The sequence below is a fragment of the Oncorhynchus tshawytscha genome, linkage group LG03 (assembly GCF_018296145.1).
Source record: "Oncorhynchus tshawytscha isolate Ot180627B linkage group LG03, Otsh_v2.0, whole genome shotgun sequence".
Lineage (NCBI taxonomy): Eukaryota > Metazoa > Chordata > Actinopteri > Salmoniformes > Salmonidae > Oncorhynchus > Oncorhynchus tshawytscha.
In genome coordinates this window covers 63,338,658-63,354,603 of record NC_056431.1, presented here as the reverse complement: position 1 = coordinate 63,354,603, position 15,946 = coordinate 63,338,658, and the positions used below count along the sequence as shown (strand labels likewise).

Genomic DNA, 15,946 nt, shown 5'->3' with positions numbered 1-15,946 from the left:
GGGACAGATAATTACTTTGATACATAGATTGTCCTCTTGGAAACATTAGCAGGCTAGTATTGTGTATATATGGTACGTTTATATATGAATACTCTTATATTTCATCATCCTCCCCTGCCCCCACCACTCCCTCCCTCTAACAGACCATAAAGATGTCCTCAGTGGAGTAGGTTGCAGAAATCAAACACTTAGATGGGTGACGTGGAGGGCTCAGTTAGTTGCGTTGTTGTTGTCATCTGTTTTAAACCCTGCCATGTCATCATTCTTACAGCTGGCACCCAGGTGCACCCCTGAATGGGGCGATGTGGGGGGGGGTCAGAGAGGGAGGTTTCAGGAGGTGGAGTTGGAGGCAGAGGCTGAGGCGGTAGTGGTGCTGGGGCCACGATCTGTGCTGTTACCATCTAGAAAGGAGGACAGGAGAGTAGGGGGAGGAAAATGATTCACTCATTTACACAATGAGTAAACAGGTGTTTTTTATAAGACATTTTCCTGGGAGAGAGATACAGAGAGAGAAAAGAGAGAGAGAGAACATAGACCGAGTTGGAGAGGGATGGATAGGTGTGGGTTAACCTGTGGTGACGGTGGCGTTGGTTGGGGTGGAGGTGGTGACCTGAGAGCGGGCGTGGGCGGGGATTAGGATGTTGGCCAGCGAGGGATTACTGGACAGCTCTATCAGAGAGACACGGTACACCAGATTACAGCAGACCACATCCACCACAGATAAACACATCCAAACACAACTCACACATAGGTCACACACACATATTACAGCAGGTAGCATTAGTACAGAGACTGACAGAGAGAGACCACATCATTATACATGTAGGAGAAGAAACTCTCCGTACCGCAGATAAAACAGACAGGCAGACAGTGTATTGACAAGGTGCTGTACCCTGGGTGGTGAAGTTGAAGAGAGAGGGTTTTTCTCGCCCGTTAGGCAGCTTGACATTGGGGTCCCTCAGCTCGTCGAAGAAGGAGTGTGCACACGCCTCCAGGGGAGTGAGGCGCGAGGTGGGCGTGTACTCCAGCAGCCGAGAGCACAGGGCAATGGCCTCCGGGGGCGTGCGCGGCCGGAACACCTAGCAGCCAATCCAACGCAATGACGAGTCAGGGGGCCAATCACAAAGGCGAGACTAGAATCAGTAAACCAATCAATTTCAAACTAGTATCATGAATACAATGATGTATGCGGTCATGATAGCAGGTGTGAGAGAGGAGGATTTCAGTTTCTGCTTATAGATATGAAATGGAGAGAGAATGTAATTATTATTATGAATGTTACAGATATTACTAACTTAACTGACAAGGGTCGACACAAAGGTGAGGGTGATATACATAGAAAAATACATGACCGTTCAAAATGTTGGGCTCACATAGAAATGGCCTTGTTTTTGAAAGAAAATACATTTTTTTGTCCATTAAAATAACATAACATTGATCAGAAATACAGTGTAGACATAGCTAATGTTGTAAATTATTATTGTAGCTGGAAACAGCTGATTTTTTAATGGAATATCTACATAGGCGTACAGAGGCCCATTGTCAGCAACCATCACTCCTGTCTTCCAATGGCACGTTGTGTTAGCTAATCCAAGTTTATCATTTAAAAGGCTAATTGATCATTAGAAAACAATTTTGCAATTATGTTAGCACAGATGAAAACTGTGGTGCTGATTAAAGAAGCAATACAACTGTCCTTCTTTAGACTAGTTGAGTATCTGGAGCATCAGCATTTGTGGGTTCGATTACAGGCTCAAAATGGCCAGAAACAAAGACCTTTCTTCGGAAACTCATCAGTCTATTCTTGTTCTGAGAAATGAAGGCAATTCCATGTGAGAAATTGCCAAGAAACTGAAGATCTCGTACAACGCTGTGTACTACTCCTTTCACAGAACAGCGCAAATTGGCTCTAACCTGAATAGAAAGGGGAGAGGGAGGCCCCGGTGCACAACTGAGCAAGAGGACAAGTATATTAGAGTTTCTAGTTTGAGAAACGGACGCCACACAAGTCCTCAACTGGCAGCTTCATTAAATCGTACCCGCAAAACACCAGTCTCAACGCCAACAGTGAAGAGGCGACTCCGGGATGCTGGCCTTCTAGGCAGAGTTCCTCTGTCCAGTGTCTGTGTTCTTTTGCCCATCTTAATCTTTTATTGGCCAGTCTGAGATATAGTTTTTCTTTGCAAGGCCAGCATCCCGGAGTCGCCTCTTCACTGTTGGCGTTGAGACTGGTGTTTTGCGGGTACGATTTAATGAAGCTGCCAACTACTTTTTTTCTTTCAAAAACAAAGACATCCAAACTTTTGAACGGTTATGTACAGTCGTGGCCAAAAGGTTTGAGAATGACACAAATATTAATTTTCACAAAGTTTGCTGCTTCAGTGTCTTCAGATATTTTTGTCAGATGTTACTATGGAATACTGAAGTGTAATTACAAGCATTTAATAAGTGGCAAAAGCTTTTATTGACAATTACATGAAGTTGATGCAAAGAGTCAATATTTGCAGCGTTGACCCATCTTTTTCAAGACCTCTGCAATCCGCCCTGGCATGCTGTCAATTAACTTCTGGGACACATCCTGACTGATGGCAGCCCATTCTTGCATAATTAATGCTTGGAGTTTGTGGGTTTATATTTGTCCACCTGCCTCTTGAGGATTGACCACAAGTTCTCAATGGGATTAAGGTCTGGGAAGTTTCCTGGCCATGGACCCAAATTATCAATGTTTTGTTCCCTGAGGCACTTAGTTATGGCAAGGTGCTCCATCATGCTGGAAAAGGCATTGTTCGTCACCAAACTGTTCCTGGATGGTTGGGAGAAGTTGCTCTCGGAGGATGTGTTGGTATAATTCTTTATTCATGGCTGTGTTCTTATGCAAAATTGTGAGTGAGCCCACTCCCTTGGCTGAGAGGCAACCCCACACATGAATGGTCTCAGGATGCTTTACTGTTGGCATGACACAGGACTGATGGTAGCTCTCACCTTGTCTTCTCCGGACAAGCTTTTTTCCGGATGCCCCAAACAATCGGAAAGGGGTTTCATCAGAGAAAATTACTTTACCCCAGTCCTCAGCAGTCCAATCCCTGTACCTTTTGCAGAATATCAGTCTGTCCCTGATGTTTTTCCTAGAGAGAAGTGGCTTCTTTGCTGCCCTTCTTGACACCAGACCATCCTCCAAAAGTCTTCACCTCACTGTGCATGCAGATGCACTCACACCTGCCTGCTGCCATTCCTGAGCAAGCTCTGTACTGGTGGTGCCCCGATCCCGCAGCTGAATCAACTTTAGGAGACGGTCCTGGCGCTTGCTGGACTTTCTTGGGCTCCCTGAAGCCTTCTTCACAACAATTGAACCGCTCTTCTTGAAGTTCTTTATGATCGATAAATGATTGATTTAGGTGCAATCTTACTGGCAGCAATATCCTTGCATGTGAAGCCCATTTTGCGCAAAGCAATGATGACGTCACGTGTTTCCTTGCAGGTAACCATGGATGACAGAGGAGGAACAATGATTCCAAGCACCACCTTCCTTTTGCAGCTTCTAATCGGTTATTCAAACTCAATCAGCATGACAGCGTGATCTCCAGCCTTATCCTTGTCAACACTCACACCTGTGTTAACAAGATAATCAGTGACATGATGTCAGCTGGTCCTTCTGAAATGCAGTGGAAATGTTTTTGGGGGATTTCAAATCATTTGCATGGCAAAGAGGGACTTTGCAATTAATTGCAATTCATCTGCTCACTCTTCATAACATTCTGGAGTATATGCAAATTGCCATCATACAAACTGAGGCAGCAGACTTAATTTTGATTAAATTACGAGATTAAATTAAATTAATATTTGTGTCATTCTCAAAACTTTTGGCCACGACTGTATATTTGAACTTTGTGCGTCTGTTAAAACCATGAGGAGGGCTCATTGTCCATAGATTGTCCAGTTCAAGTGTAAAGAGCGCAGCCCTACAGGAGCAGGGTAGACCAGTAATGGGCAACTCCAGTCCTCGGGGCTGGGGTGTGGTGTCACATTTTTTCCCCCATCCCTAGCAAACACAGCTGATTGAACTATTTGCATTTTAAACTGAAGATAAGGATTAGTTGATTATTGGGAGTCAGGTGTGTCAGCTGGGGCTCAGGCAAAAGTATGACAATAATCAGAACCCGAGGACTGAAGTTGTCCATCCCTGGTCTAGACAGGCAGCACAGAGACTGGGTAGCTAGAGGATGCAGTACTAGAGAACAAGCACAAGGTGGAGTCTAGGGAGACACCAGGAGGACCTGCTCTACAACACTGCTCATTTGCCATTTGACTTGGGCCCTGTTCAAATACTGTGACAATGTACTCTTTGCTAACTCCCTTTCTTGAGGTTATCACCGACCTGACCTGAGTACTTCTTCATGTGCCCTTGTAGATTAGAAAGAATCTGATGGTTGTAGGAAATATGGTAGAAACCCCAGCTAGCCTACCAGGAAGCTAGTGGGGCTAGACGCAACTGTTACCATATAGCTTACACCTATCCAATCCTTACAAATCTAGGTGGGGCCCATCATGAAGTGTCTAGGTGAAGGGGTTTATTTAGGATATTAGGGAGTACAGATATATGGGATGGCAGCGATGAATGCCTGGCATGCTGGCGAGGAGAGCACAAAGAGATGATGCTAGGGGAGGGGGTGGATTGTAAAGTAGTAAAATAGTTCCTGTACCTGTTGACTCACCTTAGTCCATGGGTGTGCCTTAATCTGGGGGAATTTGAACTCAGTGTAGTTGGGGTTCATCTCTCGGATCTGCTCCCGTGTCGGGGTCCCCAGAACCTACAGCACAGAGACAGCAGAGGAGAAGAGAGGGGAAAGGAGAGATGGAGAGAGGGGGAGGGAGAGACGGAGAAAGAGAGGGGGAAGAGAGGGGAGGTAGGGAGAAAGAGAGAAAGAGATGGACAGAGAGAAGAGGGTGAGGGAGAGACAACGAGAGAGGGGTAGGGAGGGAGAGACAGCGAGAGAGGGGAGGTAGGGAGAGACAGAGAGAGAGATGGGGAAGAAAGGGGAGGAAGAGACAAATGAGGGGAAGAATATGACAAAAAGAGGAGAGTGCATGAGCAGTGAAGAGATGGACAATTTAGAGCGAGAGAGAGAGAGAGAGAGACAGGTGAGATTGTGCCAACTTTCATTTGATGAAATAGAGAGAATTGGTTGACAGACATCCTGACAGGCTAGTATCAGTACCTTGATGATCTCCACCAGCTGATCCACTCCACTGTCGCCAGGGAAGATTGGTTGCCCTAGCAACAGCTCTGCTAGCACACATCCAGCTGACCACACATCTGTAGAGGGGGCGGAGCATAAACAGGAAGATGTCGTGATTAGCATACCTGCTCTAGAGGTGTAGTTTGACTTTAAACGGTTAGCATTTAGCCTATATATGCTAGGGTTTATATGAATTTCAATGGGGTTTAGCTGTAAGCGGTTAGCTGTTAGCTCACCTATGCTGGAGGTGTAGTCGGTGGCACCAAAGATGAGCTCGGGGGCTCTGTAGTAGCGAGAGCAGATATAGGACACGTTGGGCTCTCCACGCACCAGCTGCTTAGCACTGGAGACACAACATCACCACACACTGTCAGTCACATACACTCCTCATCAATCATCATCATCATCATCATAGTTATCAATATCATAGTCATCTTCATGATCATTAACATCACTGCCATAATCATCCTCATCCTCATCCTAGCCAATCAAAGCTAATGAGAACTGCAGATTCTTTCACATAGTTCAAACTGACCTGCCGAAGTCACAGAGTTTGAGCACAGCCGTCTCGGGGTCCAGCAGCAGGTTCTGGGGTTTGATGTCCCGATGGCAGATCCCAAACGAGTGGATGTAGGCCAGACTCCTGAACAACTGGTACATATATAACTACAACACACACACACACACACACATTAGAAATGGAAAGCAGAGGATACACATGATGGCAACATAGTGTGCACACACACAGGCACTCACACACACACACCTTGACATAGACTATGGGCAGAGTCTGTTTGGCTCGGCTGTAGTGTCTGGCAACTCTGTAGACTGTCTCAGGAACATAGTCCAGAACCAGGTTTAGATACACCTCATCCTTCTGTTACAGAGAGAGAAAGAGAGTGAGAGAGAGAGAGAGAAAGAGAGAGAGGGGGGAGAGGTTAGGCAACACACACAGACAATGTAACTTGTGACACAATGTAACTTAACAGTGACACTTCACTCTGGCATGCCCATGTCCATCTCATAGACTGTCTGCCAATGCTTTACTCCCTCCATGTCTCTGTCTTGTCTTCTCCCTCTCTCTCTCTCTCTCTCTCTCGAAAGCATTGGTTGCTGTGGTGACAGCGAGGAAACAGCCTGTTTGTGTGATGATATCACTGTGTCTGTACTGTGCTCCATTGTGTAGTGTTTCCCCCGAGGCCAGGAAAAGCATGCCTGCGTCACCACCCTCTTGACGTGACGCACCACCGCAGACAGTGATGTCATTTCCTGCCAAGGGCACAAGGGGGCTGGGTGGAGACAGGAAGTGCTCGCCTGGCCTCAGTGACCCCTAAAGGATGTAATTTGTCCCCCTAATGCACCCCACTCCTATACCAAGCCTACCACTCTATTCCTCTTCCTTTTCCTATGATCTGATTAGTGAAGGTCGATGGCCTGCCGTAACGTCACATGCCATCCGTTCTTCATCTTTGAGCTCAGACTTTACCCACAATTCCTCTGGATATGCCCAAAGAAGGTTGTAGTGAAACGGCAGGTCTATGAGTGTACCTTCTTTCCCAACTTAACTGCCTCGTTCAGGGGCAGAAAGACAGATTTTCACCTTGTCAGATTTTCACCTAGTCCATCGCAATAATGACCTGCCTCTCTCGCGTTGCACTCCACAAGGAGACTGCCTGTTACGCAAATGCAGTAAGCCAAGGTAAGTTGCTAGCTAGCATTAAACTTATCTTATAAAAAACAATCAATCATAATCACTAGTTAACTACACATGGTTGATGATATTACTAGATATTACCTAGCGTGTCCTGTGTTGCATATAATCTGACTGAGCATACAAGTATCTAAGGATCTGACTGAGCGGTGGTAGGCAGAAGCAGGCGCGTAAACATTCATTCAAACAGCACTTTCGTGCGTTTTGCCAGTAGCTCCTCATTGTGAGTCAAGCATTGCGCTGTTTATGACTTCAAACCTATCAACTCCCGAGATGAGGCTGGGGTGACCGAAGTGAAATGGCTGGCTAGTTAGCGCGCGCTAATAGCGTTTCAAACTTCACTCGCTCTGAGCCTTGGGGTGGTTGTTTCCCTTGCTCTGCATGGGTAACACTGCTTCTATGGTGACTGTTGTCATTGTGTTGCTGGTTCGAGCCCAGGGAGGAGCGAGGAGAGGGACGGAAGCTATACTGTTACACTGGCAATACTAAAGTGCCTATAAGAACATCCAATCGTCAAAGGTTAATGAAATACAAATGGTATAGAGGGAAATAGTCCTATAATAACTACAACCTAAAACTTCTTACTCTTACCTGGGAATATTGAAGACTCATGTTAAAAGGAACCACCAGCTTTCATATGTTCTCATGTTCTGAGCAGGGAACTGAAACGTTAGCTTTTTTACATAGCACATATTGCACTTTTACGTTCTTCTCCAACACTTTGTTTTTGCATTGTTTAAACCAAATTGAACATGTTTCATTATCTACTTGAGGCTAAATTGATTTTATTGATGTATTATATTAAGTTAAAATAAGTGTTCATTCAGTATTGTTGTAATTGTCATTATTACAAATTATTTTTTTGTATATTTCAAATCGGCCGATTAATCGGCATCGGCTTTTTTGGTCCTCCAATAATCGGTATCGGTATTGAAAAAAATCATAATCGGTCGACCTCTAACACACACACACACACACACACACACACACACACACACACACACACACACACACGCGCAAAAGACATGTCATCCAGCCTGGTTTATACAGGTTAAAGGTGATGGTGTTCACACCTCTTCCACATACTTTATTGGTAACAGTAGGATTTACAGAGAAAGGGAGACTCCATCCTGTTAGGCTATATTTAGCCTAATAGCAGTGATGACTCACTTCCTGCTTCACTACAAAGGCACTTCCTCTCAATAACACAGCTAAACCTTGCACCTTTACCAGCTAATGCAGAGACTTACTTAACTCACTTAATCCTCTTGGTTCCTGGAGGAACATAGAGCCTGTACTAAAGTTTCCCAACATTGGTGGTAATGCATATTATAAGTATTGTAACGAACCCCAGGGTAGGGAAGCAAACCTAGGTCACTAGCGTGAAAGGCAAACACACTACGCATCGCGCCATTATGGTTAAGCCACTTGGTGGGATTTGTAACATGGCTCATATAGTGAGGATTGCTACAGTATTCATGTGACCAATCCTGCATGTGAGTGAGAGAAGGGAGAGAGAAAGATGAGAGTCAGAGAGAGTGAGAGAGAGAGAAATGAGAGAGAAAGATGAGAGTCAAAGAGAACGAGAGAGAGAAATGAGAGAGAAAGATGAGAGTCAAAGAGAGAGAGAGAAAGATGAGCGTCAGAGAGAGAGAGAGAGAGAGAGAGAGATGAGTCAGAGAGAGAGAGAGAGAGAGAGAGAGATAACTAGCACTCATTGAGAACACTTTTATTCACACTAGAACGTACGTCAGAACACTGGGTACATAATCATCTCGGAAGACTAGAGCACTGTTAAAAAGCATACGCCTGGTATAGTGTCAAAGACATGTAAAGATATTGGCACTGCCAACCAGCTGCAGACTGGTACCCGTCTGCACAACCTCTCCTCCCCCATTCTCTGTACCTGGGCACTGATCACACACACATCTCTCAGTCCTGCCAACTGTACACGAGACACGGCTTAGCCAAACCTAGAGGCATGCCGTGATCTCACGGTGCCACTGTGTGCTAGAGCACTTAAACTCGCACTGTGTTTGATGTGTGTTGTGTAAGTGTGTAAAGAGTGAACTGGAACAGTGTTTAATCAGTCCAGACTCCAGACCTTACATAACTCCACATAACTCTAATTGCTACTACTAACACTATTGCTACTACTAACACTATTGCTATTGCTAACACTATTGTTACTGCTAACACTATTGATACTGCTAACACTATTGCTACTGCTAACACTATTGCTACTGCTAACACTATTGCTATTGCTAACAATATTGTTACTGCTAACACTATTGATACTGCTAACACTATTGCTACTGCTAACACTATTGCTACTACTAACACTATTGCTACTACTAACACTATTGCTATTGCTAACACTATTGATACTGCTAACACTATTGCTACTGCTAACACTATTGCTACTGCTAACACTATTGCTACTGCTAACACTATTGCTACTGCTAACACTATTGCTACTGCTAACACTATTGCTACTGCTAACACTATTGCTACTGCTAACACTATTGTTACTGCTAACACTATTGCTACTGCTAACACTATTGCTACTGTTAACACTATTGCTACTGCTGACACTATTGCTACTGCTAACACTATTGCTACTGCTAACACTCCTGGTTAGAGCCATCACTGCTGTTAAAAGCTACCACTATTGTTAACAGCTAACACAGCAACTAGGCTGCTAAAAGCTAACAACTGTTAACAGCTAACACAGCTACTACTAACAGCTAACACAACTGTTAGTCTGCTACTACTGGCACTGCACTCTACACTAGACATGAGGCATCTGACCAGGACCCATCTTCAGACCTGACTGGTATTTTGCATACACACTCTCTCTCCCTCTCTGCCTGTCTTTTCCCCTCCTACGTGTCAGCAGAGATATAATCCCCATACCAATCACACTCTGCCAGCTATCCACAATTAGAACAGAGTGAAGGGGTAGGAGGAAAAGACGTCAGAGAGGAGAGAAAGAGGAGAAGAGTGAGGCTCACGAGAGGCCCTCTTGCACGTGGTGGTTCCTAAAATGATCAAGTGGCCTTTGGTCAGGCAACCCCTTTACTCAGTGCCCTCTGCCCCAGCCTCTCTCCCTCAGCCTCACACATGGGCATCCCAAACCAAGTCCAGACTAGGGTTCCTGAGTGGAAGTATCCATTACTGCAGTGTCATGGCCCTGGCACTGTGCATGCTGCATACGTGCACTCTGACATATTGGGCACATGAGTGTGGTCTATATTTGCCAGTTATCATCCTGCCAGCATGTGAATGACAGATTCTACGAACTGAATCATTCATGTGTTATGAATATTCAGAATACTCAGAGAGGGAACATGACAGACAGACAGACAGGCGGATGGACGGACACACAAGACAGACATATAGACAGAGAGAGACAGACAGGCGGATGGACGGACACACAAGACAGACATATAGACAGAGAGAGACAGACAGGCGGATGGACGGACGCACAAGACAGACATATAGACAGAGAGAGACAGACAGGCGGATGGACGGACGCACAAGACAGACATATAGACAGAGAGAGACAGACAGGCGGATGGACGGACACACAAGACAGACATATAGACAGACATATAGACAGAGAGAGACAGACAGGCGGATGGACGGACACACAAGACAGACATATAGACAGAGAGAGACAGACAGGCGGATGGACGGACACACAAGACAGACATATAGACAGAGAGAGACAGACAGGCGGATGGACGGACGCACAAGACAGACATATAGACAGAGAGAGACAGACAGGCGGATGGACGGACACACAAGACAGACATATAGACAGAGAGAGACAGACAGGCGGATGGACGGACACACAAGACAGACATATAGACAGAGAGAGACAGACAGGCGGATGGACGGACACACAAGACAGACATATAGACAGACATATAGACAGAGAGAGACAGACAACGATACGGAAAGACAGACATACAGTGTCTTCGGAAAGTATTCAGACCCCTTGACTTTTTTCACATTTTGTTATGTTCCAGCCTTATTCTAAAATTCTAAAATTGATTAAATAAAGAAAATCCTCAGCAATCTACACAAAATACCCCATAATGAGGAAGCGAAAACATTTTTTTTTTTTTTGCAAATGTATAGGTAACAGTATAACTTTAGACCAACCCCTCACCCATACACGGGCGCGAACCAGGGACCCTCTGCACACATCAACAACAGTCACCCACGAAGCATCGTTACCCATCGCTCCACAAAAGCCGCGGCTCTTGCAGAGCAAGGGGAACAACTACTTCAAGGTCTCAGAGCAAGTGACGTCACCGACTGAAACGCTATTTAGCGCGCACCACCGCTAACTAAACTAGCCGTTTAACATCCGTTACATATACAAAATAAAAACAAAAATACCTTACTTACATAAGTATTTTTGATTGGAGTCTACCTGTGGTAAATTCAATTGATTGGACATGATTTGGAAAGGCACACACCTGTATATATAAGATCCCACAGTTGACAGTGCATGTCAGAGCATAAACCAAGCAATGAGGTTGCAAACTGGAATCCATTTATCCGGAGGCTGCATTCATTGTAGCTGGGGATTTTAACAAGGCTAATCTGAAAACAAGACTCCCTAAATTTTATCAGCATATCGATTGCGCAACCAGGGGTGGAAAAACCTTGGATCATTGTTACTCTAACTTCCGCGACGCATATAAGGCCCTGCCCCGCCCCCCTTTCGGAAAAGCTGACCACGACTCCATTTTGTTGATCCCTGCCTACAGACATAAACTAAAAAAAGAAGCTCCCACGCTGAGGTCTGTCCAACGTTGGTCTGACCAAGCTGACTCCGCACTCCAAGACTGCTTCCATCACGTGGACTGGGATATGTTTCATATTGCGTCAGATAACAACATTGACGAATACGCTGATTCGGTGTGCGAGTTCATTAGAACGTGCGTTGAAGATGTCGTTCCCATAGCAATGATTAAAACATTCCCTAACCAGAAACCGTGGATTGATGGCAGCATTCGCGTGAAACTGAAAGCGCGAACCACTGCTTTTAATCAGGGCAAGGTGACTGGTAACATGACCGAATACAAACAGTGCAGCTATTCCCTCCGCAAGGCTATCAAACAAGCTAAGCGTCAGTACAGAGACAAAGTAGAATCTCAATTCAACGGCTCAGACACAAGAGGCATGTGGCAGGGTCTACAGTCAATCACGGACTACAAGAAGAAAACCAGCCCAGTCACGGACCAGGATGTCTTGCTCCCAGGCAGACTAAATAACTTTTTTGCCCGCTTTGAGGACAATACAGTGCCACTGACACGGCCTGCAACGGAAACATGCGGACTCTCTTTCACTGCAGCCGAGGTGAGTAAGACATTTAAACGTGTTAACCCTCGCAAGGCTGCAGGCCCAGACGGCATCCCCAGCCGCGCCCTCAGAGCATGCGCAGACCAGCTGGCCGGTGTGTTTACGGACATATTCAATCAATCCCTATACCAGTCTGCTGTTCCCACATGCTTCAAGAGGGCCACCATTGTTCCTGTTCCCAAGAAAGCTAAGGTAACTGAGCTAAACGACTACCGCCCCGTAGCCCTCACTTCCGTCATCATGAAGTGCTTTGAGAGACTAGTCAAGGACCATATCACCTCCACCCTACCTGACACCCTAGACCCAGCCACCACTAACATTGAGTGGCTGCTGCCAACACACTGACACTGACACTGACTCAACTCCAGCCACTTTAATGATGTAAAATGATGTAAAATATATCACTAGCCACTTTAAACAATGCTACCTTATATAATGTTACATACCCTACATTATTCATCTCATATGCATACGTATATACTGTACTCTATATCATCGACTGCATCCTTATGTAATACATGTATCACTAGCCACTTTAACTATGCCACTTTGTTTACATACTCATCTCATATGTATATACTGTACTCGATACCATCTACTGTATCTTGCCTATGCTGCTCTGTACCATCACTCATTCATATATCTTTATGTACATATTCTTTATCCCCTTACACTGTGTATAAGACAGTAGTTTTGGAATTGTTAGTTAGATTACTTGTTGGTTATTACTGCATTGTCGGAACTAGAAGCACAAGCATTTCGCTACACTCGCATTAACATCTGCTAACCATGTGTATGTGACAAATAAAATTTGATTTGATTTGATTTGAGGTTGAAGAAATTGTCCGTAGAGCTCCGATACAGGATTGTGTCAAGGGCCAGATCTGGGGAAGGGTACCAAAACATTTCTGCAGCATTGAAGGTCCCCAAGAACACAGTGGCCTCCATCAGTCTTAAATGTAAGAAGTTTAGAACCACCAAGACTCTTCCTAGAGCTGGCCGCCCGGCCAAACTGAGTAATCGGGGGAGAAGGGCCTTGGTCAGGGAAGTGACAAAGAACCCGGTGGTCACTCTGACAGAGCTCTAGAGTTCCTTTGTGGAGATGGGAGAACCTTCCAGAAGGACAACCATCTCTGCAGAATTCCACCAATCATGAATTTATGGTAGAGTGGCAAGACGGTAGCCACTCCTCAGTAAAGGCACATGACAGCCCGCTTGGAGTTTGTCAAAAGGCTCCTAAAGACTCTCTGACCATGAGAAACATGGTGAAGCATGGTGGTGGCATGTTTTTCAGTGGCAGGGACTGGGAGACTAGTCAGGATCGAGGCAAAGATGAACGGAGCAAAGTACAGAGAGATCCTTGATGAAAACCTGCTCCAGAGCGCTCAGGACCTCAGAATGGGGCGAAGGTTCACCTTCCAACAGGACAATGACCCTAAGCACGCAACCAAGACCATGCAGGAGTGGCTACGAGACAAGTCTCTGAATGTCCTTGATTGGCCCAGCCAGAGCCTGGATTTCTACCCGATCGAACATCTCTGAAGAGAACTGAAACTGTACAGCGACGTTCCCCATCCAACCTGACAGAGATTGAGAGGAGCTGCAGAGAAGAATTGGAGAAATTCCCCAAATACAGGTGTCGTGTCTTTGGCTATGCTGGATTAAGTGATATGACATGCTATTCTATAAAATAATTTCTCTGTAATTAATATTACCTGATTGAGCTATTCATGTAAATGTAATTAACTAGAGATTCGGGGCACCACAAAATAATATTTATAGAGCTGTTATCTTCCGAATAAACTCTTAAAGACCTAGTAATATTTTACATCAATAGCAGTCAATATTAATCGTCACCTTGAGTGAAAGAGCGGGAAGACTGAGGAACAAAGGGCGAAGCTGTGCTATCGTAAATACAGTATGTTATGCATTCTAAATTACCGCCCATTTGGAAAAGGAAAATGCAATAAATATTTACTCTGAGCTGCGCTTCGGTAGGTTGGTGGTAGATGGAAGGCCGTGTTGCCCAACCGAGTCCTTTGAAGAATGTCTCTGCTGGTATTTTGGATACGTTGTAGTAACGTCGTTGTGTGGTAGACGGGATACTCTGTCTGTTCCTTCCTAACCTGTGTTTGCAGCTGCTGTTGCTAACTCAATGGCTAGGAGTTATCACTTCTGTAGTGAATGAGAGTTAAAAGTTCATACCATTCGCTGAAGCTTACGCTGATGTTGGCTTCGTTCTGTAGTTATTATCTGAACCATTCTGACATCGGACCGTCGTCCTCACATCCTCGGAACAGGAGGTTATATTGTCGCCAAAGCTTTATATAGGAAGGGAGAGGAGGGCGTGTTTGAAATATTTTATAGCCCATGTCCCTTCACAGGGGCGGGCCACTGATTGAGCAGAGCCTTACCTTATGAAAACCCAAATCTCACATTTTAGAAGCTAAAATCACATTTTATCCCATCACGAATAATTTCATTTTCAAACATTTAAATTGAACAACAATTCTATGTGAATCCGATAACTCTGATGTGTAGACTTTCCACTGTAGAGTTTATGTCATCTTATCATTGATGAGAATGTCTCAGATGACAACCGAACTGACATCATATTGATTAAGTACCACCGCATATGTTCAATTGGTCGGATTACCAGAATATAGTTCATTTCCCCCCACCTTCTGATGTTCCCAGAATCTCTATGTTAACCAAGGGTTGTGCAAATGTAACATCAGTCGGGTAGAGAGAGGAAAAAGGGGGGGAAGAGGTATTTATGACTGTCATAAACCTACCCCCAGGCCAACGTCATGACACAGGTGTGCCAAGCTTGTAGCGTCATAACCAAGAAGACTCAAGGCTGTAATCGCTGCCAAAGGTGCTTTAACAAAGTACTGAGTAAATGGTCTGAATACTTATGTAAATGTGATATTTCAGTTGTTACTTTTTTTTCATAAATTAGCAAAAATGTCTAAAAACCTGTTTTTGCTTTGTCATTCTGGGTTACTGTGTGTAGATTGATGAGGGGAAAAAAACTATTTAATCAATTTTAGAATAAGGCTGTAACCTAACAAAATGTGGAACAAGTCAAGGGGTCTGAATACTTTCCGAATGCACTGTACAAGACAGACAGACAGAGAGAGTGACAGACAGACAGAGAGAGAGAGACAGACAGACGGAGAGAGAGACACAGATAGACAGAGAAACAGAGACAGGCATATGGACGGACAGAGAGACACAGACAGACAGAGAGACAGAGACAGGCATATGGGCGGACAGAGAGACAGAAAGAGAGACAGACAGACAGACAGACAGACGGACGGACAGAGAGACACAGACAGACAGACAGACAGAGACAGACATATGGACGAACAGAGAGACACAGACAGACAGAGAAACAGACAGACATAAGGACGGACAGACAGACAGACAGACAGACAGACAGACAGACAGACAGACAGACAGACAGACAGACAGACAGACAGACGCAGACAGACAGAGAAACAGAGACAGACACATGGACGGACAGAGAGACAGAGAGACAGACAGACAGAGAAACAGAAACAGAGACAGACGTATGAACGGACAGAGAGACAGAGACAGACAGAGAAACAGAGAC

The 15,946-nt window shown here is 45.0% G+C and overlaps 1 protein-coding gene across 4 annotated transcripts in view; it reads right to left on the bottom strand.

Moving 5' to 3' along the window:
* Nucleotides 1-229: 229 nt before the first annotated feature.
* Nucleotides 230-15,946, bottom strand: part of LOC112241148 (glycogen synthase kinase-3 beta) — a 65,151-nt gene continuing 49,434 nt past the window's right edge. The window contains exons 4-11 of one of the 4 annotated variants that reach the window (XM_042319815.1): nt 6,004-6,114; nt 5,773-5,903; nt 5,474-5,580; nt 5,217-5,314; nt 4,701-4,808; nt 893-1,079; nt 571-669; nt 230-401 (exon numbers count right to left, since the gene is read on the bottom strand). In XM_042319815.1, coding sequence (XP_042175749.1) covers nt 331-401; nt 571-669; nt 893-1,079; nt 4,701-4,808; nt 5,217-5,314; nt 5,474-5,580; nt 5,773-5,903; nt 6,004-6,114 — 912 coding nt within the window. In that variant the 3' untranslated portion in view covers nt 230-330. The remainder of the gene's footprint in view (nt 402-570; nt 670-892; nt 1,080-4,700; nt 4,809-5,216; nt 5,315-5,473; nt 5,581-5,772; nt 5,904-6,003; nt 6,115-15,946) is intronic. The other 3 variants (XM_042319816.1, XM_042319817.1, XM_042319818.1) reach the window with 3 other exon arrangements.